This window comes from Planococcus citri, chromosome 3 (genome assembly GCF_950023065.1).
Source record: "Planococcus citri chromosome 3, ihPlaCitr1.1, whole genome shotgun sequence".
Taxonomy (NCBI): Eukaryota; Metazoa; Arthropoda; class Insecta; order Hemiptera; family Pseudococcidae; genus Planococcus; species Planococcus citri.
The window spans coordinates 68,997,830-69,024,556 of NC_088679.1; the positions used below are offsets into that span (position 1 = coordinate 68,997,830).

General features: G+C 33.8%; 3 protein-coding genes across 5 annotated transcripts in view; 2 read left to right on the forward strand and 1 right to left on the reverse strand.

Moving 5' to 3' along the window:
* APP-BP1 (Nedd8-activating enzyme E1 regulatory subunit APP-BP1) overlaps positions 1-26,727 on the forward strand; it is a 323,180-nt gene that overhangs the window by 204,384 nt on the left and 92,069 nt on the right. The gene's annotated exons all lie outside the window — the stretch shown is intronic.
* LOC135838548 (uncharacterized) overlaps positions 1-26,727 on the reverse strand; it is a 228,217-nt gene that overhangs the window by 193,042 nt on the left and 8,448 nt on the right. The window lies entirely within an intron of this gene.
* Positions 16,602-23,861, forward strand: LOC135838546 (uncharacterized). Of its 2 annotated transcripts, none has more exons than XM_065354224.1 (5): positions 16,602-16,759; positions 16,887-16,909; positions 17,104-22,467; positions 22,604-22,632; positions 22,778-23,861. In XM_065354224.1, exons 1-3 carry the CDS (start codon positions 16,699-16,701, stop codon positions 17,623-17,625), a joined length of 606 nt encoding a protein of 201 aa, XP_065210296.1. In that variant the 5' UTR covers positions 16,602-16,698; the 3' UTR covers positions 17,626-22,467; positions 22,604-22,632; positions 22,778-23,861. The 2 variants fall into 2 exon arrangements, with proteins under 2 accessions (XP_065210296.1, XP_065210295.1); XM_065354223.1 differs by having other exon boundaries at positions 16,607-16,759; positions 22,604-22,693.

Consider the following 26,727-nt stretch of genomic DNA (forward strand, 5'->3'; position numbering starts at 1 on the left):
TATTAAAGCAGCCAGTACGCAAAAAGTAAATGCAAAAACTCTCTTGCAATCAGTGAATAGCTGTTGGCTTGTTTCAATTGAACCACTCGAGGAGCATGAACGTTGTTTTGACCTTTGTCTCCAGAGATCATGATGATCATTTTCATTTGCACAATAGGTACCGTTTGAAGTGTTTTCTGGTTGAAGAGCCGTTATAAGAGTGAATATTTCATTTTCATCGGGCTTACTTATCAAATGGTAATTTGTAGTATGAATTTATGAGCAGTCAGTAGTTGAATATTTGACACTGACTGAACGCTTTTGAACTAACACTTTCCAATTCGAACTAAACCAAATCAAACTACTTACTAGAATGTCCTCAAACCTTGTATTCAAAATTTTATGTGATGAAGTTCGTTTTTAAATTTTTTTACAAAAGATCGATGGTGATTTTTCATATTTTTCATCAACTCTTTTTCATATAGGCCTATACTTGAGATTTTTTAAAAAATGATTCTTGTTGTCTCCCCCCCCCCCCTCAAAAGTAATAAATTTTTGTGGTAAATCCATGAAAATTGTGGTTTTGAGATTTCTCATGTCTGAGTTCGAGTTTCTTTACATAATTAGGTATATAAATTTTTCGATTAAAAAAATCCCCCATGTCTCCAAATTATTTCGGTCTCCTTGAATGTAGCTCCCCAAGTTGGAAAAAATCAAAAAAAATGAAATAGATCACATTCAGTGAAACATTTTTCAAAAATTTGCCATTTCTGCATCGTGAGTTTTTCTCAATCCTTTTTCTAGAAGAAACCTCCACCACACCTTCAAGTTATTTGGGTTTCATTTTATGGAACCGTCCAAAATTGAGAAAAAAAACAGGCGAAAATAAAAAATTAGAAGTCTTTTTCAATTTTTGGGCTTTCTGATGCAAGGGAACTAATATCTCTTAGAGAGCCAAAGGAGGTTTTTTTCTTTAAAATGAGGTTGCTCGGAATGATTCTGACCAGGAATGGAAAATTTTCAATATTTTTTTTTTACAGACTTAGGCGCTTTATTTCATTTGTTATTTTTTCCAATTTTTGTAGGAGGGCTTCATACGTGGAGACCAATATGGATTTGGGAGGCCAAGGAAAACTGTTCCTGGAAATGAAAAAACAAAAAGCAAAAATCTTCTTGAAATCAGCGAATTTTGTGTTTTCCAATTATTAAGATTTCAAGAATTCTTAAATTGATGGTGAATGTGAGGTGAGGTTATATTGATCATGCCATGCCATCAAGATTTGTCGAAAAAACATTTAATTTAAAAGCATAAAGCATTTTAAAGCAGCCGCAACAAACAAAAAGTAAATGCAAAAACTTTCTTGCAATCAGCGAATAGCATGGATCATTAATAATTTATCGATGAGGTGACGACATTACCCTCTTCCTCCACTCCCTCACCCCCATCTTGTATCTCTGGTAGATTTATCAAATTTTTAAAAAAATGAGGTAAAAACAATGTTCTCTGGGTTTTATCGCGCTCTCTCGTTTTTTAAAAGTCTACTTTGAAGGAATTTTTAAAGAAAAAATTCAATTTTTTTAGTTCTCACAAATTCATTAAAAACTTTAATAATTTTCAAAGAGTGCATTTTTTAAATTTATATGATGCCTTCAAAGGAAATTTTCTTGTTTAATAATTGTTGGTACTTTTTTTTCCTCAAATTTTGGACAATTTTTCAAAAATTTTCGACTCTGATCAAAACTAATAATCTGGGCGTGGATAGAAAAGATGAAAAAAATCGCCATTTTTCATGACAGAGAAAAAAATTGAAAAATTATAATCCACTGAATTTCGGGTATTTATAATTCAGAATTTTGGCATTCGGGATCATAAAACAGCACAAAAGTCATTCGTGATAGTTGATTCAGAATTTTATTATTCGGGATTTAGGTAGTCGGGCAAAAACATATTCGGCGGGGAATCGATTCGGGAAATGTACTCGAATCGGTATTTTCAATTGCATCTATATAATTTGCTACTTAATTAAATTCTGTTTCAAGTTTATTCCTTTGTATGAGATCTTTGATTTGTATTTGTCAGGTATTTTTTTCGTAAGTAGGTATATCATGTTCACCTACACTATTTATCTGGGATCCTGGGCATTTCTTTGAGTGTCTTGTACCACGTTTCAGTCATAGATTGTCTCCATCGTTGTTATTCCTGAAAAGTAGGCAAGGGCTTCATTTTACCTATGTACTTTCATCTCAGAAACATTCGCGAGAGACTTTTTTTTTGGATCGATTTGGTACATTCTCTTTACAGAAGAATAACAAACATATAAAATATTATCGTTTAATTACCTAGAATATGAGTAGGTAACTGAAGAGTTACCAAAAAAGTGAAGAAAGTTGCTTCTTTGGTACATAGTTGAAGTTTAAAAATATATTAAGTAATCAACCAAAATGGAAAAAAAGTTTTTTGGTCATTTGCATTATTACCCAGCAATCTTTATTTGTTTATTTCAGTTGTTTACTTATATTTTTAATTTTAACTAATACCAAAAGAAGCAACCCTATTTACGTTTTTAGTGATTCTTCAGTTACTTACTACGTATTTTGATTTGGTGGTATTTTGTAGGTATTTTTTCATCAAAATTAGTTACAATTTATATTTAATTTAAAGAATCACTGTTCCAAAGCAGAAAAATGCGTAAGCGATCCCAAGTCGTGCAAAGTCACTCCGAATTATTCATATACAAAGGTTGTCCGGAAACAACTGAGACTGGTGTTCGCGTTTGAACACGCTTTGAGCTAGCGACTTCGTTAATATCTCATTCGAAAGCTCATCAAATTCTCTATAAAATGGTGTAATAAATTTTTTTCCCGTGTCGCGTGAAAAAAATTACGGCGTTTTGCGCGCAAGCAGTTGGGTTCCACCCTCCAAGTTTTTATTAGTAAAAAAAAACAATGCTCAAAAAACGTTTATTACTGGCATAATTTATAGCTTTTCCAAATAGTTGCAGTTATTATTGATACACAGCATTCATCTGGTAATCCATTTATCAAAAACATTTTGAAAATTTGTCAGTTTGAGCGTTTTGAAAAACTTTTAGCATGCGCTGACGACTTTATCATCTTCACTAAACTGTTTACCTCAAAGGAAATGTTTCAGCATCGGAAACAACAAATAATCACACGGGGATGAACCCAGTGAATATTGTGGATGTGGCATAATGGTTATTTTGAACTTCCCCAAGAAATTTGAGATGAGAATAGCAGTATGAGGTCAAGCGTTAACAAAACTGAAAAAAACACTGAAAAAACTGACAAATTTTCATCACTACACCGAACGCGCTTCGCCGTTGCTCCCTAAATAATGCAGCTAGAACCTTGTAATTTTAGTATGTTATGGAGGAAATAATCCTCTATCGATCTGTTTTTCAATTTTATCGATAGACCACGTGGTTCGTGAATCACAGCTGATTGAAAAAAGTTGGAGGGTGGCAACTAACTGGTCGCGCGGGAAACGCTGTAATTTTTTTTCACGCGACACGGGAAAAAAATTTATTATACCATTTTGTAGAGAATTTGATGAGCTTTCGAATGAGATACTAACGAAGTCGCTAGCTCAAAGGGTGTTCAAACGCGAGCACCAGTCTCAGTTGTTTCCGGACAACCTTTGTACTTAGTCAGTTGTGTTGCAGTTTTCTTTGATAGATATTTAGAAAAACTAACCATCTATGTACCCACTGGATACTCAGCTTAATTTTGATAGAAAGGAGAGTGAAATTATTGCTGAATTGTTTCGAGACCCAGGTACAACTTATGCAATACCTACCCTCTTCTCTCACCATCATTTCAAATTTTCAACCATTAAAAAAAGTGCAAAAGGATCACCCTTAGCTTTTACTGTTTAAAATATTCGTGTGGTCGTATAGTAAATGTATAGGAGCGAAAATATTTTACACCATGTTTTTCATCATGTACCTACTTCTCGAAATGTGTATACTACTTATGAACGTTAAACGTTATAAATCAGTTTTTCATAAACGTTCTAAGCTCAACGACGACGACCGAGAGTTAGGTTATAAAAAAGAACATACACACAGTAACTATCTACTCGTATTTTAAACGACGCACGTGTTGTTAATGTGCGTATGTGCTGAAACAAAAATCATATATCGTTTTAAGGAGAGACAAAGACAGACATCACTTATACTCACACAGACACACACGTAGGTCTATACTTTACTAGTATATAGCGACAAGCGAGCGAAAAGTACGAAGCTGTGAAAATGGCATCGCTAATGCGTTTAAAAAATAACACAAAACGCTCAGTAGGAGCGCGAGCCATATAGAAAAAAAAGGTCCTTTCGATAACTGCCTGTCCAAAAGCGCGTGTTTTGAAAACTCTGACGTTTTGTTTTTAAAAGGTCCCAAAGTTATCGAAGCTTTTGAAAATTGCGGTAAAATGTTGCGGCGTGGTGTTTGAGAATGTAGGCAACGATATAGTATACGGATGACTCGATGAAGGAGAGGAGAGGACTGAGGGAGTGGGGAGGGTTGTGAAAATTGTGTATATTGTTTTATCGTATGTAATACGTCTGCTTTGATGATTTTGGCTAGCTTCATCGCGTAGTTTGTAATATTTTTCTGTATCTCTGCTGTTCTACGGTTATTTTCTGCTCGAGATACGAGTATGTATGACGTTTTATCTTGTAAAACGTTTATATTGTTTTTGTATTGTCCGGAAATACTACTGGTATATATATGGCCTTATATATTTCACGTACATCATAGTATACTACAATAATATACTTACTGGCTACCGTTTGCGACTTCGCTCCGAAGGAGTTATTTTCGATTGCCTTAAAATAAAGTACTCGATGATAGCTCGGATAAACGTAGCGGATAAATTGGTATTTCCCTATACCAGTCTCCTCAGTCCTCATCGTCTTTGGTATATATGTGAACTGTGGAGTGTGGACTGGTCATAAATCCCACGTTATTGAAAAATACGAGAAATTTCGATGGCCTGTGTAGATATTACCCGAAGATACAGTTTCAGTGTTATTTTTAAGGTGATATTTAGCTCAATTTTGGACCCTTCGTTCATCTCTTGCCGCGGCGAGATGTCGACGACGGTAGTTTTTTCATCTTGGTATCGGATTAAAGGATGAATTGCATTTCCGAGTGGCTATTTTTTTGATAGTTATGAATCGAAGAGGTTCCATACCTAAGTCGATACTTGATAAAGTTATATGTAATGGTCTGCCTCATCCTTTTGTGCTTGTGCGAGGTTTTTGGATGAAAATTGGCTATATCTGGAACTAAATATGTTGTAGGTACTGGGATGGGTAGTTTTCAATTTTTTTTTTCAATAGGTTAGGGGATAAAAAAAAAGTTGTGGGGTTAGAGATTCCCATGAGCTATTTTTTTGTAAGTAAATCAATTTTTTTACAAGCTACCAGCTTCAAGTTGATATTTAAACGCAAACTTACAATTAGCAACCAATGCAAACGTCAACCAATAAGTAGGTATGATGAAAGCAGATGCAAAAACTATCTTGAAATCAGCGAATATCTGATGGCTTGTTACCATTTATGAAGGATTCTTCAAACATACGTCGCTAAATCTATTACTTCCGAGTAATAATTTGAGAATATGGAATGTTCAACTCACAAAAAAGTACCTACAAGTTTAAACTTATCACCTCTGATTTGCGATTCAACTGCCTTGGTCAGTCAAAAATATCAAACTTATGATACCCTACGTACGATTAAATATTAAGCTTATGAAGTTGTTTATATATTGTCTTCTGGAGCAATTTCAGTGCACTGGAGAAAAAATACAAAAAAATAAACGAATGTAATTACTTAATGAATTATAATAAATATCAAGAAAAATGATAAATAATGGCCACCAATGCAACCATTCAACCAATATGGTGAAAGAAAATGCAAAAACCATCTTGCAATCACCGAATAGCGAAAAATCAAATGAAAATGTCAAATGTAATATTTGTTTCAATAGGATTCACACTTATGGACCAATCCGTAAACAAAGGCGCTGCTTCTCAACATGCAACCAAGTGTTGGAAACTTGGACTATTTGTATCAATTTGAGGTCTACTTGAGAGTTTTCCCATATTACTTACTCGGAATACTATTTATAATCTGTTTTTCGACATTTTTCCGAAACGTGTTTATCAATTTCGCAAAAAAAAAAAACGCTCTACTGCACCCTGCCCATTCATTTTCTGATCTCATTTTATGAAGGTAAAACAATAAATCTTTTCATCCAAAAATGGAGCATCGGTCCCCGTATTTTATCCCAACTTTTGGTCAAAGTTTGCCCCTCAAAAGGGGGTGTGGTGTTCATCCGAAGTACGCTTTCACTCACTCATTACATCGAATGAAACCATATCTTACAGTTCTAAAATTGACCCAATTAGATTTTTTGCCTTGCAGGGGCGTAGCAAGCGGGGGGGGGGGGGTACGGTACCCCCCCGGCAGGTTTGGAAAATTGAAAAGTTAGCATTTTTGAGTTTTGCGAGGATGGAAATTCAAAAATGATAACTTTTCAATTTCAATTAATCATTAGTTGAAAAGTTGGCGTTTTTGACTCAGAGTCTGATATTACAATTTTAATTGCTAATTTACCAACTGATGGGGCATTCTTGATTTGCCAACTGAGAACTTCAGAAATCACAATTGTCAACTTTATTTTCTACTTATTGTCTATAGTTGAAAAGGTGACAATTTGCCAACTACATACAGTTAATTTCAAATGTATGAAATGTATAATGTACATATTATTGTAGGTAGATTTTTGATCTGCCAACTGAGTACTTGAGAATTGGAAACTCAAAATTGCCAACATTTCAAAGAAATTATTCATTTTGTTCGAAAATCGACAATTCTCATTTATTTAGTTTAGGTAGGTACTTGAAATGTTGGAATTTTTTAATTGAGTATACCAGAGAACTAAAACCAACAGAATTAACGCCATAAATTTAAATTTAATTCGGCTATTCTTATTCTAAATTTGCCAACTGATGCGAGCATGATACAACAGGGTGTCTAACACTCCTATTTATCCTATTTATCCTAAAAAATCCTTTTTTTTTGCCTATGACACCTTTTTGTCCTTTTAGTGTCCTTTTTTTCAACAATTTTTTCCAAAATGACTATTTCAAGTTTTCAATTTTTTCCCCTTTTTTCCAGAATTTTGAACTTGTAGAAAAGGGCTCATTTGTCGACTTTTTTAGAGCTTGAATTACACATTTTTGTGAGCTTCTGCCCTCGCTTCGCTCGGGCTATTTTCTCTTCTTTTTCCCTCCTACGTGACTTATTGTTCAAATTCAAGAAATGTTCAAAGTTTGAATCAGAAAAATAAACTCCTCCTTCCTTACAATTTTTTTTTACTTCACAGCAAAACATGAAATTTTGAAATCAAAACTTTTAGCCTTGCTTCACTCGGGTTTGTTTGCTTTTCTTTTTCAAGTTTGAATTTTTTCTTTTCTTTTTTTTTGAATTGGGGTGTTTAATCATTATTTAAATTTTCAAGATTTTGTAGCAAAATATAGGTAGCTTATTACACAAAAAAACATCGTTTTCATACCTCTCAAAATACTGAATTTCTAAAGCTTTTGCCCTCGCTTCGCTCGGGCCCCTTAGCTTTTCTTTTTCCAGTTTTAAAGGGTATTCCTGGTTAAGATAGGTGAAATGGCCCTAATCCCAGATTTGGAAAATCATGATGGATTATTGTTGGGTACCTCCAATAAAAATTTTCGAGCGGAATTTCCGCCCCCCAACCCACCCCCCTTGGTCAGTATAGCCAAAAAACGCGTTTTTTGCGCGAAAAATTCGGTATCCATGAGTGGTGGGGATAAAATTCTGGTACCACGCGGAATGTGTAGGGAAAGCCTGGGCCTTTCAACACGATTTTTTTCAAAAAATTTTATCGTAGTGGTGGGGGTAAAATTGACAAAAGAAAACTTTGAAGCGCCACAGCTCCGAACTGAAGGGTGCTACACAAAAACTGTTTTCGCCAAAATGTGTCTTTTTACAAGTACTTTCTTCCTACTAATCCATGAAATTGAAATTTTGTCTGCAAAAGGCTCATATTTGCAAAAAACCCTGAAAAATACGCGGTTTTCACGTTTTTTTGCAAAATTATGCGAAATATGCGAAAAATGAATAGAACAAAAAATGTTGAGCGTCGAATTTCACCCTAGAAAACGTGTTCATAAGGTTGTCAAAACGCTCATCTACTGAGCTAAGCGCGCGCACACATATCAGATCTTTGCAGCATGTCACATTGGTCATGTCGCTACATAGTATGGGGCGAAAAATCGCTACTGCAAACTTGTCAAAAATTCCTACTTTTGCCAAAATTATCAAAAAAGTCACTTTTTGGTGAAATAAAAAAACTCTAACTTCTATCGACATTATCAAAAAAGCACTGTTTTTGGTCATAATTGTCGAAAAATACGTTTTCTTCTGAATGACGTTACCAAAAAATCCTAATATTTTTTGTAAAAAATGAACGAAAAGACCTGTTGTTGTCCAAAATTTCAAAATTCCAATTTTTTTCCATAATTATCAAAAAATCGTGACTTTTTGTAAAAATTGTCAAGAAAGTACATACATGTTTTATGCCAAAATTGTTGAAAAAAATACCTTTTTTTGACATTATTAAGAAAGTCCTAATATTTTTGCAGAAATGACCAAAAAACTTTGTTAATAGCCAAAATTTCAAAATTTCCTTCTTTTGCCAAAATGATCCTAAGAAGTCAGTGCTATGTTTTTTGCCAGAATTGTCTGCAAAGTTCTGTCAAAAAAATCTCGTTTGCGTCAGAATCGTAAATAAGTTCCTTTTTTGTCAGAATTATTAAAAAAAACTCCCAACTTTTGTAAAAATTGCCAAAAGAAAACTCCTGCTTTTGCCGAAATGTTCAAAAAATCTTGTTGCCTAAATTGGCAAGAATTCTTGATTTTCCCAAAATTATCCTAAAAAAATCCTGTTTTTTGCCAAATCATTGTCAAAATTTAATTTTTTTCTAGTTATATTTCAAAATAAATAGGTAAATTACATGCCTAGGTGTTGTAAAAAAAAACTTTTTCCATTTTTAAAATCAATATTTTGTAATTTTATATTTCTTCTCTTGATTTTCTTTTCTATTCATTTTTTCTAGTTCTCTTTAAAAATAGAAAAATTCTGACCCGAAAAAAATATTCAATTATACTTGTAAATAAAATGATAGGTACCTATGTTTATCATATCAATCTATGGGTAAGATACACAACGTATATTTTTTTTCAGGATATGTAGTATGGGTAAAGGATCTTCAAAAATGCTAAAAAATTGATTTTTCAAACGATTTGTCCCTCATGATGGGCCAATTTTGGTTGAAAATTGTTTTCCTCTCATTATCAAGCCTGGATTAAGTTTGTCAATTTTTTTATGGTTTGTAATAGTTACCCCTTGATTTTAGGACATCAATCTGATTTTGAACCAATCCATTTTAGATGACCTTTTAGTACAATTTTGGGATTTTTTTCAAAATTTTTGAATTTTGGTAAGATCGAAATTTGTACTCGTATTTTCTGCAAATACTGATTTTGAGTTAGATTTCTGAACAATTTTTGGGTAATTTGCCCATTCTTGGTAACTTTTTGTAAGTTTGACTTGCGATATTTTCATTTTTACGGATTTTTTTGACCAAGCATTGTAGAAACGAGTTTGAAATGAGAAGACTGTGAAAATTATAACCGAATCGCTCTTTCCTCAATTTGAATTTTTTTGGTATTTTTTTATTCACAGAGCTCATAATTACAATCAAAGCTAACTTCAGTAGATGAGCGTTTTGACAACCTCATGAACACGTTTTCTAGGGTGAAATTCGACGCTCAACATTTTTTGTTCTATTCATTTTTCGCATATTTCGCATAATTTTGCAAAAAAACGTGAAAACCGCGTATTTTTCAGGGTTTTTTGCAAATATGAGCCTTTTGCAGACAAAATTTCAATTTCATGGATTAGTAGGAAGAAAGTACTTGTAAAAAGACACATTTTGGCGAAAACAGTTTTTGTGTAGCACCCTTCAGTTCGGAGCTGTGGCGCTTCAAAGTTTTCTTTTGTCAATTTTACCCCCACCACAACGATAAAAATTTTTGAAAAAAATCGTGTTGAAAGGCCCAGGCTTTCCCTACACATTCCGCGTGGTACCAGAATTTTATCCCCACCACTCATGGATACCGAATTTTTCGCGCAAAAAACGCGTTTTTTGGCTATACTGACCAAGGGGGGTGGGTTGGGGGGCGGAAATTCCGCTCGAAAATTTTTATTGGAGGTACCCAACAATAATCCATCATGATTTTCCAAATCTGAGATTAGGGCCATTTCACCTATCTTAACCGGGAATACCCTTTGCAAAAAAAATTATAATTCAAATTTTTAAATTCTGAAGCAAAACACGAATAATTTGTCACACATACAAACATCGTTTTTGTATCTCTCGAACTCGAAATTATGATTTTAGAGGGCTTTTTTACCCTCGCTTTGCTCGGGTCCGTTAGCTTTTCTTTTTCGGATTTTAGATTTTCAAAAAAAAAGAATTATTCGAATTTCAAAATTTTGAAGCAAAATAATATACTTGTACTAGTAACTCATCACACAAGATAACATAATTTTTTATATGTCCCAAAATACCTTCTAATTTTTGAGAGCTTTCGCCCTCGCTTCGCCAGGGCCAGTTTGTTTCTCTTTTCCTTAATTAATAATAAATTCCGAACTTGAAGGAGAAATCTCGCCCACCCTCTCCCCCTCTTAAAAAATCCCAAGTCTTTAAAAACTGCCCTGTTAAAAGTCCTGCTAAAATTCCTTTGACTAAAAACTTGAATGAAAATTTTGAACCTCCCACCTTGAGAAAAATTTTGACCCCCCCCCCCCCTCCACCACACCTCAAAAAATTCCATAGGTGCTCGAAAAATGACCTGCTGAAAGTCCTACTAAAAGTCCTGTTCAAGTCCTTTTTTTTCATTTTGAAATTTTGTTAGACACCCTGTACAATACCTGAGAACTCAGTTGGCAAATTGACCAATAATGTTGTACCAACTCAGTTGACAAATTTATACTTGACTCATTTTTTCATTTGCCTATCTATTTTTTCAAATAACACAATTATTGTGATAGCTGTTTATGCCATTTTAGTTTTTAAAATGTACATTTCTAAAAGCTTTGGCCCTCGCTTCGCTCGGGCTAATTTGTTTCCCTTTTTCACAGTAATTAAGTTTACATTTTCTAGAAAAGTATTGCGAGAATTTGAAAAATGCAAAGATCAGAAAAATGATTTTCTATCGTCAAAAATGTTGTTCATTGGTTTTTTGTGTTACAAATTGTTATAAGAGGGTTTCCCCTCGCTTCGCTCGGGTCATTTGCATTTCACTTTCACAATTCTACATGTCTACAAAAATATTAGGTAACTTAGGGTCTCGAATTTGAAAAATATCAAGATTGATATTATCATTTTTTTACTTTGAAAAGACTCTCAAGTTATAAAGTTTTGCAAGCTTTTGCCCTCGCTTTGTTCGGGCCAATTCCATTTGTTTAAGCTCTTAAAAATGAAATTACTCTCCAATTATGCGTAAACGTTTAAATAAAATTGCGTTAGGTAATTTTCAATTTTTTTAAATTTCCCATAGTGTTAAATAAAAACATTGGGTCAAATACAAAAATTGGGAGTATTACCTCAAATCACAATTTCTAGACCGAGCAAAAAAAGTACATACTCGTACAAGCAAATCTGTCTTATTTGAGCAAATTTTCGAAAAAAGATTGTAAAAGTGGGATGAGTATAGGTATAATGAAAGTGTTGATAAAGTCGATTTTGCAGTTGGCATTTTTAACATTTCAAAGTTGGCATTTCTTAGAATTTGAAAATTGAATTTTCAAATATTATAATAATATTTTGTTGAATGCATTTTCATTTTATTTATTCGAATACTTTTTACTACAGCTAATATAGTAAAAATTAGGTACCTACCTACCTTAACATGGATATTTCTCACTTTTTATGAAGTAAAAATTATTAACTCAAGGTTAGTAATTTCTACTTTATGGATTATCAATTTTCACACAATTGGTTCATGTAATATTTATCATCGTGGTTTAGTATTAAAATGAAATGTAAAATTTATTAAATTGGGACAATTTTTACTAAGTATACGATTAGGTACAGTAAAAATAATTGTACTTGGTCACGCTCTAGGAGGGGGGGGGGTTAAAAGCGGGAACTGTAAATTACAATATGTATTTTAAAAAATTTCAATTCCCCCCTTCCATTTTTTCCCCAACAATAGGTACCTAATTGAGAAATTTGAACGAGGCAAGTGGGGGTTGAAGTATTTGAAAAATTCAAATGGGATGAACTCGATATTGACCCAGTGTAGCCAGAGTAGCACAACGGTAATTTCACATTTTTCTACCTCCCCCCCCTCGCCGTTGCTTTTCTCATTTAATACTTTCAATAATTGGTGGAAGATAAATAGGAGGGGATAGAAAAAATTTTAAATCATCATTGTACTTTCCGTGTCCCACTTGGTCAATATTGAGTTCATCCCATTTGAATTTTTTATATTTTCATCTCCACTATTCTCATTCAATATTTCAAAGGGTGTGCAGAAATATCGAGTATCCCCCAAAAAAGTTTCATGTTCAATGTCGGAGAAACAAATTGCTTTGAAGAGTGTAATAGTGTACCCTACCCAATTGATCGATTCACAACACGTTGAGCTTCCAATGAAAAATCATTTTGGAAAATGAAAGTTTTGAAAGAGCTTAAATCCTTAGTTTTCTACAAGTACAAAAAAGTAATGAATACAATATGCTAAATTGTACAATTTTTTCAAAAATAATTCAACACCGCGAATAAAAAACCTTAGTGAGAAGCACTTTTTGAAAATATTTAAAAAAAAATTACCTAGTAAGAAAAAAAAATTGAGATCGCGATGGTAAACAAGATCCTCTGGCAGCTCGCAAGTTGAGCAAAAATAAAAACTTGGTCAAAGAAATGCCTTTGACCAAAAGATGAACCTTTCTTACAGTCGTTATTACGATTTTTTTTCTTACCTATTAATTGTTTAAAAATATTTTCAAAAAATGCTTTTGACTAAGTAGTGTTCATTTCTTGTGATGTCGAATTATTTTTGAAAAAATTCTCAATTTACATTCATTTGTTTCGTTGGAAATAACTGAGGATTTGAGTTTTTTCAAAACTTTCATTTTTCAAGATGATTTTTCTTTGAAAGCTCAACTTTTTTTCTGCTAGGTAATTTTAATCAAAAAAAATTTTTCAAATTTTTGGAAAAAAGAAGAAAATTTTGAAAAAAATTGAAAAAAAAGAATATACTAGGTACCTACCTAACTCTGAAAATTACCTAAAATAAAAAAACTGAGAAGAAAATTGAAAACTGAATAAAGTGCAATACTCGTAGTTTCTGAACATGAAATTGAGAACTGAAATTGAAATCGAAAACATCGAAAAAAATCGGATTGAGAAACTGAAAATTTACCCAAAAACTGTAAATTGAAATCAGAATCATTTAAGGAAACTATGTACTTAGGTAGGTATCTATGTTTAATAGATACTTATTGGAATTGAAAATTCCGAACATCGAAGTGAAAGCATTGAATAAAATTGACGAAAACTTCAAAAATACCTAAAATCAAAAACTGCAGATTAAACTTGGCAACCCTTTCAAAAATTACAAACTAAAAATGAAATAAAAAACTCACTGAAAATGTAGTTGAATATTCTGAATATCAGGTAGTGAACACAATAATTATATATGCCTTAGGTATTAAATTTAAATCTCTAAAAATAGAATCAAAACCTTCTAAAAATGAATATGAGAACTCTCGAAATGGAATTATTAAAAACTGCTACGCAATTGAAAATTCTCAAGTTTGAATCCATAAAAGCGCAGAATTAAACCGATAACTCTATAAAAAGTGTATTCAAAAATGAAACCAAAAACTTTAGAAATGAATTCAAAACCGAAAATGAAATCAAAAGCCCTGGAAATGAGGTTGAAAATTGAAAATTGAAAATAAAATCAACATCGTCGAGAAAAGTTGAAAATTTTGTTACTACGATGAAAAACTTAACATGAAACCGAAGATTCTGAAAACACAATGAAAATTCTGAAAATAAATTCGAAATCTATAAAATAAAAATGAAATCGAAAACTGAAAATTGAATAACAAATAATTCTGTAAAAATTAAATGGGCAGTTCTGAAAACAAAATCAAAATCGAGGAAAATGAAATCAAAACCTGAAAATTGAATCCGAAACATTAAAAACCCTAAAAACAAAATGAAGAAAATCCAATAACTTAGAAACGAATTTAAAAAATTCTGGACAGACCCCCTCCCCACCGACCCAAAAAACATACTCATGTTGAAATTAAAAACTCCAAAGATCAAAATCAAAAAGTGAAAATGAAACCAGCAACTTTGGAAATAAAATCAAAAACTGAAAGTGAAATTGAAAATTCTGAGAATGAAATCCCGAACTGAAAATAAAATCAATATCTGCATGGAAATAATTGAAAATTGAAAATGAAAATTTGAACGTCCTGAACATAAAATCGAAAGAAAATTTCGGAAAATTGAATGAAAATTTGAAAATCAAATTATAATTTCGTTTTTATTTTGGATTTTTTATCACATCAATTTCAGAATTTTCAATTTTTCGTGACAATTTTTTCGGTTTTATTGTTAGTTTTTGATTTTATTTTTTAGAGTTCTCAATTATTTTATTTCCACTTTGAATTTTTTTCAGATTTTTAGGTTCGATATCGAGTTATTGATTCTTTTTTTTTTCGAGTGTTACGTAGTTTCATTTTCAATTTTTGATTTTATTTTTAGACTTTTCAATTTTATTCCACTCTTTTTTGATCTTACGTTCAGAATTTTCTCAATTTTTCGTTTTCTCTTTGCATCACTTCCACTCTCCTTCCCCCTCTCATTTTATTCATCTTCATTCATCGCCTAAAACTGCGCTCCAATACTCGTAATGACATAAAAGAATTCGTACGTATAAAAAGCATCTCTCCGACGTATTAATTCGTTAAAGAAGAAGAGAAGAAGAATATTCTTCGACTAGAGAAATTTATTAAAATACACCGCCATCGGCTGTTGTACGTTTTACGAAAATTCTAGCGAATAATTCGACGAGAGCTAATTTATCAAGATCAATTCTTCGCATCCATTAACCCGCAACGAGCTTTTAATCAGAGTAAAGATATGGCCGTTTTATTTCTCATTAATTATCGTGCCCGGCACAAACATAGTTTCTCGAATTTTTATACTACATTCAGCGTCAGCTTCAGCTTTGGCCATGCCATGGCGACGACGGGTAGGTAGGTAGAGGTACACTACCTACTAAAAGCAATACGTTTTTATCGAAGCCGCACAAATTATGCTCGCGATACGCCGAATAGACTCGTTCTTTTGTACGCTCTGGCAACTATACTTCACTTCTACTACGGGTAGTTGAATATAGTGTGATTCGAAAAGTCTTCGTTGGACAATGATTTGGGAAAAGGAAAAGGATGACGGAGTGTTTTTCCATTAGCATGGCAACGTTGGATTTTGGATTTTTCTTTGTACATATACGATTGATGGGAACATTTTTTGATATTTTCGTTTCAACTACAAGGTGTTCGAAAAACCATAGGACTTGGTTTTTTTTAGGTTCGTTGAATTTAAAAATACGTTGAAAAAACTCGATCAAGCCAAAATGCTTAGACTTTAGGATCATACTGTACAAATTCATCGGAGACTAGGTCCATGTGTAAGGGCGTTTTCGTTAAATAATTGCTGCCAGCCTGTATCGTTGTGTCTGTATCGAGACAAATGTACTTAATGAATAAGGCAGGTCGGGTTTCTTTTTTTATTAAGAAAGATGTATCGAGAAATGTCGCACTTATCGCCCCAATTTGACCTTTTAATCGAGTTTCACTTGCTTTCTTCTCGGCTTTAATTTTATTTTCATTTAATTTAAGCAATTTTATTCGCCTGTATAGAAATTGTCCATTGTGAATCCACGATTCGAACCAAAAATCCTACGATTTCCCTTAGAGCCAACATTGTTTCCATTCGAACCCTTCAGAAGGGCTGTCTTGAGGGACCCAGAGTTGAAACATTCACTTTTTTTCTAAATGAGACGTTTCAATATCTCTCTAGCTCGTTAATGGGAGAGGGGGAAGGGGAAATATTTGAATAATTATAAAAATGTGGCGAATTTTTTTTATCAGTTCGATGTCATGTCATTGACTACGTATTGGAAAAATACTCCATTTCAAAAGCCCATACGATAAAATGTATAAATAATCGAAGCTTTCAATCAATAATCTCCCGATAACGTCAAATAAGCTTCATTAATATATTCGATGCGATTTCAAGAAATTTAATTTACTTCCGTAACCCTTCCTTTATAAATTTGTTTTGAAGGTTTTTTTATCTGTACGAATTAGAAATTCCTCTTAGCGTCGAAGCAGTTCGATATTTAATACTCGATTAATTAAATTTGTATTTACAATGTAGATAAAATTCAAATATTCAATTTAATCCGTCTAGTTTCCTCTTGGTCAATATTTTTCATTAAGCTATGTTACATTCTTGCTGCCGGTTCGCTTGTGAAAAATACTGTCAACTTTGAGCTTAACACGATGAAATCCATACGACTCGGAATATTCCTCATTTTGTTGTTTTTAATCAGCTACACTACTGGTGAGAATATTATCTACTTTTTACCCTTCAACTTAATCCTTTTCATTAGTGGTGCTTAACGAGTGTGCTTTTTAAATTAATTTTTAGACCTGTATATTTACTTTCATTTTTTTCGTGTTTTTTCCAGCTCAAAACGAATCGAATTCGACCGTAAGTTGCACTTTTCATTTGATTTCGTTGCTTTTTTCAGTATTGAAAAATTATCATTTATTTATTTTTTATTAAAGTAGGTATCGAAGTGTGAAATCGTTGGGAAATTTTGATCAATTTTTCACCTAATAAGTAGATAATTTGGTCTAAAAAATCTGCTAAACCTTACGTCTTTTGCGATAAATAATTTTTAGGTAGTTGACGATGATCAGCAAGAAATCAAACAGGATGAAGAAATACAAGCTCAGACAGCAGTTGACGATGCTCCTGTAGTCGAAGAACACGAAGGAATACAAGCCCAGCCAGAAGTACACGATGCTCCCGTAGTCAAAAAAGGTAAAGAAATACCACCAGCCCAGACAGCAGTTGACGATGCTCCCGTAATCGAAAAAGGTAAAGAAATACCACCAGCCCATTCAGCAGGTCGTAATACTCCTTTGGTCGAAGAAGATGAAGAAATGCGAGCCTTTACAGCTGCCATGGCCTTGGCAAAACAACGACTTGTCGTCCAGACTGTCAGGATCGTACACCAGGCCCAAACAACTGTCGGAGGCGTCAAACGCGGTCTAAGAAAATCTCGATGTCTGTTCAGAAGATTCAACCAAAAAGTTAAACAGAATTTGAAAAAACTCGCCGAGAAACTAAGATACCAGAAAGAGAGACTTAAGCAAACAATTCGCAGGATTTTGAAAAAAAAAACGCTGGACAAAAGTTAAGCCGGTTGTTTGAGATTTTATTTATTTTTTGTATGATATAAGAATTACTCGTACTTGATGCTAGAGGCCTGATGTGATGTGATCTTTGGGGATGAAAGGCTTTCGTTAAAATTTCATTTGGTAATCTTTTTTGCTGGTAAATCGATCGTGAAGTAGTTTAAATTTAGATTGGGAAATTTTTCGATTACACTGAAGAACGAGGTTTTCGAAACTTGATACTGGCGAATTATATCATTGGCGAGTTGATTCATCAAAAATACAATTTGTAGAATATTGAGAAACCTTTTTTTTTTTTTTTAAAATTAATTAGGTACTTGATATGTAAGAATAAAATAGTATTATTTTTTAATTAATAATAGTTATTTTTGTGAATTGTGATTGAGTAAAGGATTTATTGCCCAATCGTTGGCGAGCAATTTGATCATATTTTAGATCAATTGATTACGAACAGTAAAGAGATAACCGTGGTAATCTGTATTTTTTTTCACGAGTTGAAGAGTGATTCGTTCGAAAGATTTTGAATCGATCGTTCACATCACGTTTATAAAAGAATTGTGAACTACTCGATTACTGAAATGATCTGTTAATTAATTTTTTTTGCTCGTATCGGGTCGACATGCCTAACTCCTCAACATGAAAAAGCCCTCAATCTAAATCTAAATCTGAACACCCTTCTCCTAGCTGTCAGTACTTGAGGAACTTAACTGCGTCATCATCAAGTGTCCGATTTAATTTTCCAGGATTGTTTTTTCTTTTTCCTGATCATTCACACTCAAATAAGTGCTTCTGAGTCTGAACTTTGCCACATTCACACAAATCATCATCAGCCAACTGCCATCTATGAAGGTTGTACTTGGATCGTGTGACTTGGCTCCTCAATCTGTTAAGTGTTTTCCACAGTCCATATTCCAGATGTTCTCCACTTGGTAGGGCTTCCTGCTTGGTTCTTCCCTCAGCACCTGCATTCCATATGCGACATCTATCTGTGCTGGGAGTATCTCTTAGTTCTTTAACTGTTTTCATGAAACTGTGTCTTGATCTGAGGCGGGTCTCTGCCAGTTCTTCATACCCATACATAGGATGCAGCAGATTTTTGTAGCATCTTTGTCTTCAAGTCTGACTGCTGCTGGGGCAAATCCACTCAACTCATATTGGTGTTGGGTGTAAGCACCCTGTCAGCAATCAACATGCTTTGTTTAAGGGTATATCAACTTTACTTGCATTTGCCAAATGACTCCAAACAGGGCAGGCATACTCCCCCATTGAATAGCACAGTGTCAGCGCATTGTAGTTGCCTCACAGTGCCTTTTGTAGGTCAAGGACCTATCTAGGGTTACACCTAGGTATTTGGGGTTATCTGCATGTTTAAGATCTGTTCCACCACATCAAATATTCAATTTCAATTGCCGATTTCTGAGACAAAAAGAGCATTTTTCTGCCTTTGTTGGATTTGGTTTGAGGTGGTTATCTTTATAGTATGGTGCAGCTCCTCTATAGCCTGGTTTAGCGTCCCCCCCGCCTCTGCAAATGTATTATGTTGGGCAGTTAGTGCAAGATCATCTGCATACAAAAAGTGGTTAGTATCTGGCCTGATTGGTTGGTTTTTGGTGTAAATGTTGAAGAGAATTGGTGACAAAACACTGTCCTGGGGCAATCTGCTCTTTTGCTGCCTCCAAGTGCTGGTTTTACCATTGAGTGTCACATAAAATCTTTAGTTTTTCATCAACATAGTGACTATCTATGTAAATTTAAAATCCTTTGTAAGTTGGTACACCTTATACTACCCGTACAACAATTGTTGACGTCGACATTTACATCGACTACATTTTTTTCCAACATGATGATGGAAAAGTGACCAATAAGTTATTTAATAGGAATCTTCTGTCCATAAAGAAGCCAGGTTAATGAAAATTTTCGAAATTTTCTCATTATTTCTGATACCTCGACATGCAATGTTGACATGTTGATGTAAAATTTGATGCTTGAAATTTACATCCACAACACTATGTTGACCAATTTTTCAGAATTAAAATTTCTGTTTCAGTGTTTAAAAGCTCAGTAAACATTTGAAAAGATGATCTTTGTTTGAAGGGAGAAAAATTTTTTAATGGACTTGATAAAATTATTCACTTTTCCATAGTTTGGAGTTGTCGATGTGAAAGTCGATCATCCACAAATACATCGACACTAACATCAACCAAATTTTCAAAGATTTTTCAAATTTGAAAAATTAAGTTGATATTGTGGATGTATTTGTTGATGTCGAATTTCACATCAACATTAACATCAACATGTCGTCAACATGAAAATGTATTAGTTTAGTACTCTTAAATAACCTATTGCACCTTTCAGTATAAAGAGTTTAATGTTCAACTATACTGAATATGGACTTTTTGTCTGTACTTCTCGGAGGTGGCCTCTGTGTCGATGCTGCTTTCGCTTTCAGCATGAGCTATGGCCACCTATGTGTGTAAAAGAAAATGATTTTTGGAAAAAAATTTCAATTTTGAAACTAAAATTTAAGAATTTTGCATAGCTGGAGGTCGACATAAATTTTGATGCCAATGTCAATCCATCCACATCCGTCACATTTGGACTTCACATGTTGATGTAAATTTTGACCCTGTGTCGAGCCAATTGTCAACATAAATGCTGATCAACATTGGTCGACAATGACATCAACAATTGGCTCGACACAGAGTCAAAATTCACATCGACATGTGGCATCCAAAAGTGACGGATGTGGATGGGCCGACATTCACATCGAAATTAGCATGGTCATTGTTGTACGGGTATGTACTGGAGTAGTTGGTGGCACACTGTGTTGAAAGCAGCTGTAGGGTCGACAAACACCACTCTGCGACTTCCTTCTTTTCAAAGCCATTTTCAATGTGCTGTGTTAGGTGTAATATCTGGCCAATGCATGATTTCCCTGGTCTAAATCCAGCGTTCCAGCCTGCTGTCTGATCAGCCCCTCATTAGACATGTCATGTGTGCCATTAGGAAATTGCACGTTGGGTCGGTGGCGGAGTGATTTATCTGTGTGGTGGTGTTTTAACGGTGTGCGCCAAATTTCACGCCGGCTTTAAATTGATGGCAGCCCGGCATCGTGAACATGGCATAGGGTTATTCAGATGAAATATTTAGCCTAACAACCCCATAGTTTTGTCTGTAAAAAAGAGAAAATTTGGTAATGCAGGTTTTTGAATTTTAAGATCTACACTTTCAACTTTGATCACTATTCGACCCAAAATATAAGGGGGACTTCAATAGGAGAGAATTGAAAATTAAAAAAAAATTTGACATCAGTACCAAAATTTGGGGTTTTAAGAGCTCTAAGATAATTTTTAAAGACCATTCTTTGTGCGGTTTCACGCCAATAAGATATCGGTGTGTCAAAATTCAAATTATCGGCAGCAGTGTGAAATTGGCGGCGCACATGTCTATCCCTCATCTATACAATCAGTCATGCGTTTCAAAATTACTCTTTCAAAAATCTTGTACAGGTGACACAGCAGGGAGATAGGCAGGTGTAACTCTTTGGGTCATTTGCATCTTTGCCTGGTTTCTGTAATGCAATAACGTGTAACGTGTGCCTGTTGCCACAGTCTTGGCATTCTTGAAGTTTCTATACAGGCATTAAACACTTTTTGGATCCAATTTATTACCTTTGGTCTAAAGTGTTTAATCTATTCAGTATACATGTTATCCACACCAGCAGCCTTCCTATTTTTGGACAATTTGATTGCAGACTCTACTTCTTTGTTGGTAATTGGTGTGGCAAAGTTATTCACTTTCACATCCATGCATCTTCCCACTTTCATTCGGCTGCTTTTACTACCAGTCTTGCCATTTAGAAGGAGTTGATGTGCTACTGGGTTAGCTGTAACCTGTCTTAGCTCCATCAAGTCTCTTCAACAGTGGCCAGGCCCTTTGGCTATCTCTGCAGAAATCTAGATTCTCTACTAATTCCTGCCATTTTTTCTGTCTAGATTCTGCTATATTGCTTGCTAAAGATTTCCTAGCTCAATGGTTTCCTCACTGAAGGGATTTTCATTAAATTTTTTAACATACACCTTATATTGTGCCATGACCTGCAGCTCCATTCCAGAGATATACTCCTTTCTTGCTCCCCTTGGAATATGATCTTTTGAGGATTTTTTTCTCATCCTAGTCGACCTTTTGAGCCCAGTTTCGTTTGAAAAGCCTCCAAGGGTCTGCTCTCTCAAGACTCAGAAATGACCCTGACAAAACCAAATTTCCAGCAATTTGAATCAATTTTCATGTTCTTGTTGAGATCTCAAGGCTTGAAAAAAAATTAACGTTTGACTACTGCAGGTTGTAGCTTGTAAAAAATAATGAAATTCTAGGGAGGGAGGTGGGAAGGGAGGAAATAATGATAAGTTATGAAAAAAAATTCCTAGCGTAAAATGGAAGCATTTATCAATTCGATGCAATATCAAGAAAAGTTTAATTCATTTCCGGAACTCATTCCTTTCAATGCGAAACGCTCTGCCCAGTCATTCTGAATATGTTTTCCATACCGAACAGTGGATTCGACTGAAGGTGGACTTTTTTTATCAGTCGTTTATCTAATAAGACTACATAGTTTCAATTAATTAAATCACTGTTTACAGGGTAGATAAACTCCTAATTTTAAATTCTATCTCTCTAGTTATTTCCTCTTGGTCGATATTTTTATTAAGCTACGCTACATTCTTGCTGAGTACTTGTGTATTGATTTGCCTGTGAAAAATATAGTGTCGACTTTGTGTTCAACTATGAAAGTCACATTACCCGAAATATTCCTCGGTTTGGTTTTTTTGATCAGTTTCGTTTCTGGTGAGAATACTTTATTACTTCCTATCCTGTAACTTGATCTTGTCGATTAGTGTTGCTCAACAAGTGTGCTTTTTGCAATGTCATGAATTTATTTTTCTTAATTATTTAGTTACATTTTTTTTTTTTTTTTTTTTAGCAAGACAATTGATAAATAGCGACGGTGCCGTAAGTTAGATTTTTTTCATTTCATTTCCTGTTTTTTGAAGTGTGATATCTTCAAGAAATTGTAATAAATCTCTCTCTCTAATTCGGCCTACAAAAAAAATCTGTCAAAACTTACGTTTTTTTTGTTACAATGAATGATCTTTAGATAAACCACGACGTTCTTTTAACCGAAGATGATGCAGAAATACGAAACCTGACAGCTGCTTTGGCCAGAAAGCAACGAATCATGGTCGAGACTACTATAATACTACCACGAACCAGAACAGTCGATGTTAACAAACTCAGGCAAAAGAAATCTCTGCTAAGCCGAATCAATTTGAAAATTAAGCAAAATTTGAAGAAACTCGCAGATAAAGTTAGAAATAGGAAGAAAAATAATTATTGAATATCGTATTCGTAAAATCGAGCAATTTGGGACAGTTTTTACCTACCATGTATAGTTTGAGTGGAGGAAGGACTGGTAAAATATTAACTAGCGTTGTGGAAAAAATTTCAAGGTGTTGTGCATGGTTAAAGTGACGACGTTTTTAATGTGTTGATAAAAAAAATATTGTTTATCATACGCTGATTTATATAAAAAAAAAATTAAGGAAAAATAACTTACTGTCATCTTCAAATGTGAAACTGTCGAGTTAATAATTAGCACTATTCATTTTACTTTCGATTTCTCAAGCTTTAATTTGAGATTGAGACATTGGGCAATTTTCTAGGATTACGAATAAACCAAAAAAAAGGATAATTTGTTCATGAGATTTTTAATGTTGAAGGGCGAGTGCTGTCTGAAAAAAAGCTCTTCAGTTTTTATCCCAAGTTTTTATATGTAATAAAAAATTTACCACTATTTTGAACCTTTTTTTTTGGAATTTTTTTACTGTCTCCTCACTCGCAAAAAAAGATGAAGCTGCTGTTGAAACCTCCCTCCCTACTCCCCTGATGTAGATGTCAATCAACCTAAATTATCCAAAACTTCTGAAAACCTGTCTCAATCAGAAATTTGTACAGATTTGATGACTTTACTTGATGACTAAGTCATTAAAAAACTAAATCTTGTGAAAGAAAGGCGTAAGGTCTATTATTTCTGTGAGAATGATATTACTTGTGATGTATGTTAATTCTGTTTACCTATCGTGGGGTTCATTTTTTTTGTTCAATTTTTACCTAGGTATTTGTAAGTTTCATTTGTTATTTTTTTGATAAATTTTTCCAATAAAGACCAATTTTATGCTATCTATTTTGTAAAAGAATTTAGCCATTTTTCAGCGTGTGTGTAGACACGGTGAGGGGAGGGGATTGGTTTGTGATCCTTTTTTTCTTCATTTAAGGTGTCCCTGGATGTTTTTTAGAGCATACAACTTGATATTCAATATCATTTTTTTGTTTGTCCCAGGAAGTAATAATTATTGGGGACAACACATCAAGAATTAATATTTTTGTCCCAAGATGAAGTGATGCCATTGTTGGTGACTAGCTTTCATTAAAAGATCTGGTGACTATTGCTGGTAAATCGATCGTGAATCAGGTTGAATTTGGATTGAATTAGTTCTCGTTTATTGAAATGAGAGGTTTTTGGTACTTGATGATTCTGATGATGAATTGAATCATTATTGCCTTATTGGACATTAGTCATTGGAGGGAGGATAAATTTGTCGAAACTGTTTGTGGAATGCTGAAAAAATGGGTTGAAATTGCCATCTGGCTCAGTAAGAATAAATTAGTAACTTGCTTATTAATTTTTGATTAACCACCATTACATTTTTGAGATCGAATTGCAAAACCGATTCAGGGGTTCCCAAAGTGGTGAAAATTCAGCACCTCTGTTGTCATCTGTTTCAGCCAATAAATATACTTACGAAATGGGAGTAGGGGGCTGGTTGTGGTCTCAAATAACTCGTATTGGATCACTCTTGAAATATCTACCCACGACCTTTCTCATTGAGTGATACTCAACATTTCAGTGGTTCCCAAAGTTGAACGTTTAAATTTCATGTTTCTGAAGTCACGCATTCAAACGAATATTGTCGGTAAATAAATTTTGCAATTGAAAAATATTTCAGATAAAAAAGTTGCGGAATTTCATGACGATTTCAAAAATGTGTCATTTTTATTTTTAGCATCGATAGGGGTTGTGATAAGGGGGGGGGGTGGAACGTCAAAAAATGCGATGTAGCAAAATTTCATTTGAACCTGAATTTGCATTTTTTACAAAGTTTTGAGCTATTGAACTGTTTCTTTTCCAATGAGGTTATGCTGTGACATTGTTGACTCCAAATGAACTTTTCAGATAGTCCACTATGTATGTAGCCACAATCCACGTCCCCCTCCCATCTCCTCCCCTCTCTAAAGCTGTAATAACCACTCTTCAACCTGAAATTGCTTTTCTTATGAAGTTGTCGAGTCACGAACGATTAAGGAATTAAGATTGACTCAGTTGTCTGTTTATGAATGAATGAATACTGTGAACCTTATTGTTTTCAAATCATTTGTTGGAAAAATTGGACTATTCGTTCGTGAATGAAAGATGCTGTTAAAAGTTGTGGTTGAATCGTTCGAGAACGAATTGGACGATTCGTAGCTTAGGAGTACCGAGTACATCATTCATTTTTTGAAAGGAAATTGTCGGTCGTTTTTGAAATTTTTTTTATGAGTACTGGAATCGATAATTAAACAATTTCAATTCGTTCGTGAACGATTCTCTTGTAACCTCGGTTGAAACGTTTGAGAACGAATTGAACGACTCCGTATCATTCATCTTAACTTTTCTTTTTAAGGAAAATTTGTCAGTTGTTTTTTTATTGACAATTTTTTTTCAGTGGTGTGATTTGATAAACGATTCTAATTCGTTTGTGAACGATTCTTTTGAAAACGAGTAAATCGTTCGATAGCGATTTGAATGGTTACCTATTTTGTGAATTGTAATTTAGTAAAGGATTTGTTCAATCGTTGGCGAACACAAATTTTCATGTTCTGGTTGAAATCTCAAGACTTGAAAGAAAAAAATAAACATTTGACTACAGGTTCTAGTTTGTAAAAAAATAATTAAAACAAGGGGGAGGAGAGAAGGGAGGAAATGATAAGTTATTGAAAAAAAATTTCTCATCGTAAGATGTGAGCATTTATCAATTCGATGCAATATTATAAGAAATAAAAGTTTAATTCATTTCCGGAACTTCTCCTTTCAATAATCCGCAACTGCCCATTAATTTTAAATTTGTTTTCCTTACAAAACAGCGGATTGGACTGATTGTGGACCTCTTTTTTATCTGTGGAATACCTATTTAATACTACATATTTCAAATCAATTAAATCAATGTTTACAGTGCAGATAAAATTCTAATATTCAATTCTATCTCTTCTCGATTAATATTTTTTATTAAGCTACGCTACTTTCTAGCCAAAAGTACTTGTGTATTGATTTGCCTTTGAAAAATACTGTCAACTTTGTGCTCAACTATGAAAGTCACATTACCGGAAATATTCCTTAGTTTGGTTTTTTTAATCAGCTTCGTTTCTGGTGAGAATATTACTTTCTATCCTGTAATTTAATTCTGTCGATTAGTGTTGCTCAAAACAAGCGCGCTCGTCTTTTTGCAATAATAACTATAAATTGATTTTTCTCAATTATTTAGTTACATTTTTTCATTTTTTTTTTTTTCAGCTATACAATTGATAAATAACGCCGGTGTCGTAAGTTGAATTTTTTCATTTCATTTTTTTTTCTTTTTGGTATGAAAAAGTGGTATTAGTTATAGTCCGGCATATGACAATAGGAGTAATTGCACCCACCCCCCCCCCCCGCCGATCCTCCGGGACAACTTTTTTATTAAAGAGAACATCTTAAGGAACATTTTAAAGCAAACTTGCCCAAAAAAAAGTTGGCCTTACTTACATAATGGCGGCCATTTTGATTGACAGGTCAGCCGAAATCGCAGATTTTGCGTTTTAACATAGGACTTGCACGAAATTTTTCAAACTTTACAAAGCTACGCAAAAATTCATCACCTGTCAAAATTTCAAGTGCTAAAGTGCGTTTTTCGATTTTTGGTGAATTTTTGAAAATCGAATTTAGGCCAAAAATGAGGGGAAAAAATCAAAATT

Coding starts and splice junctions, on each gene's coding strand:
- LOC135838546 (XM_065354224.1), top strand. CDS start 16,699: ATGAAATCCATACGACTCGGAATATTCCTCATTTTGTTGTTTTTAATC. Junction 16,760..16,886: donor TTTAATCAGCTACACTACTG/GTGAGAATATTA, acceptor TGTTTTTTCCAG/CTCAAAACGAATCGAATTCG. Junction 16,910..17,103: donor AAAACGAATCGAATTCGACC/GTAAGTTGCACT, acceptor AATAATTTTTAG/GTAGTTGACGATGATCAGCA.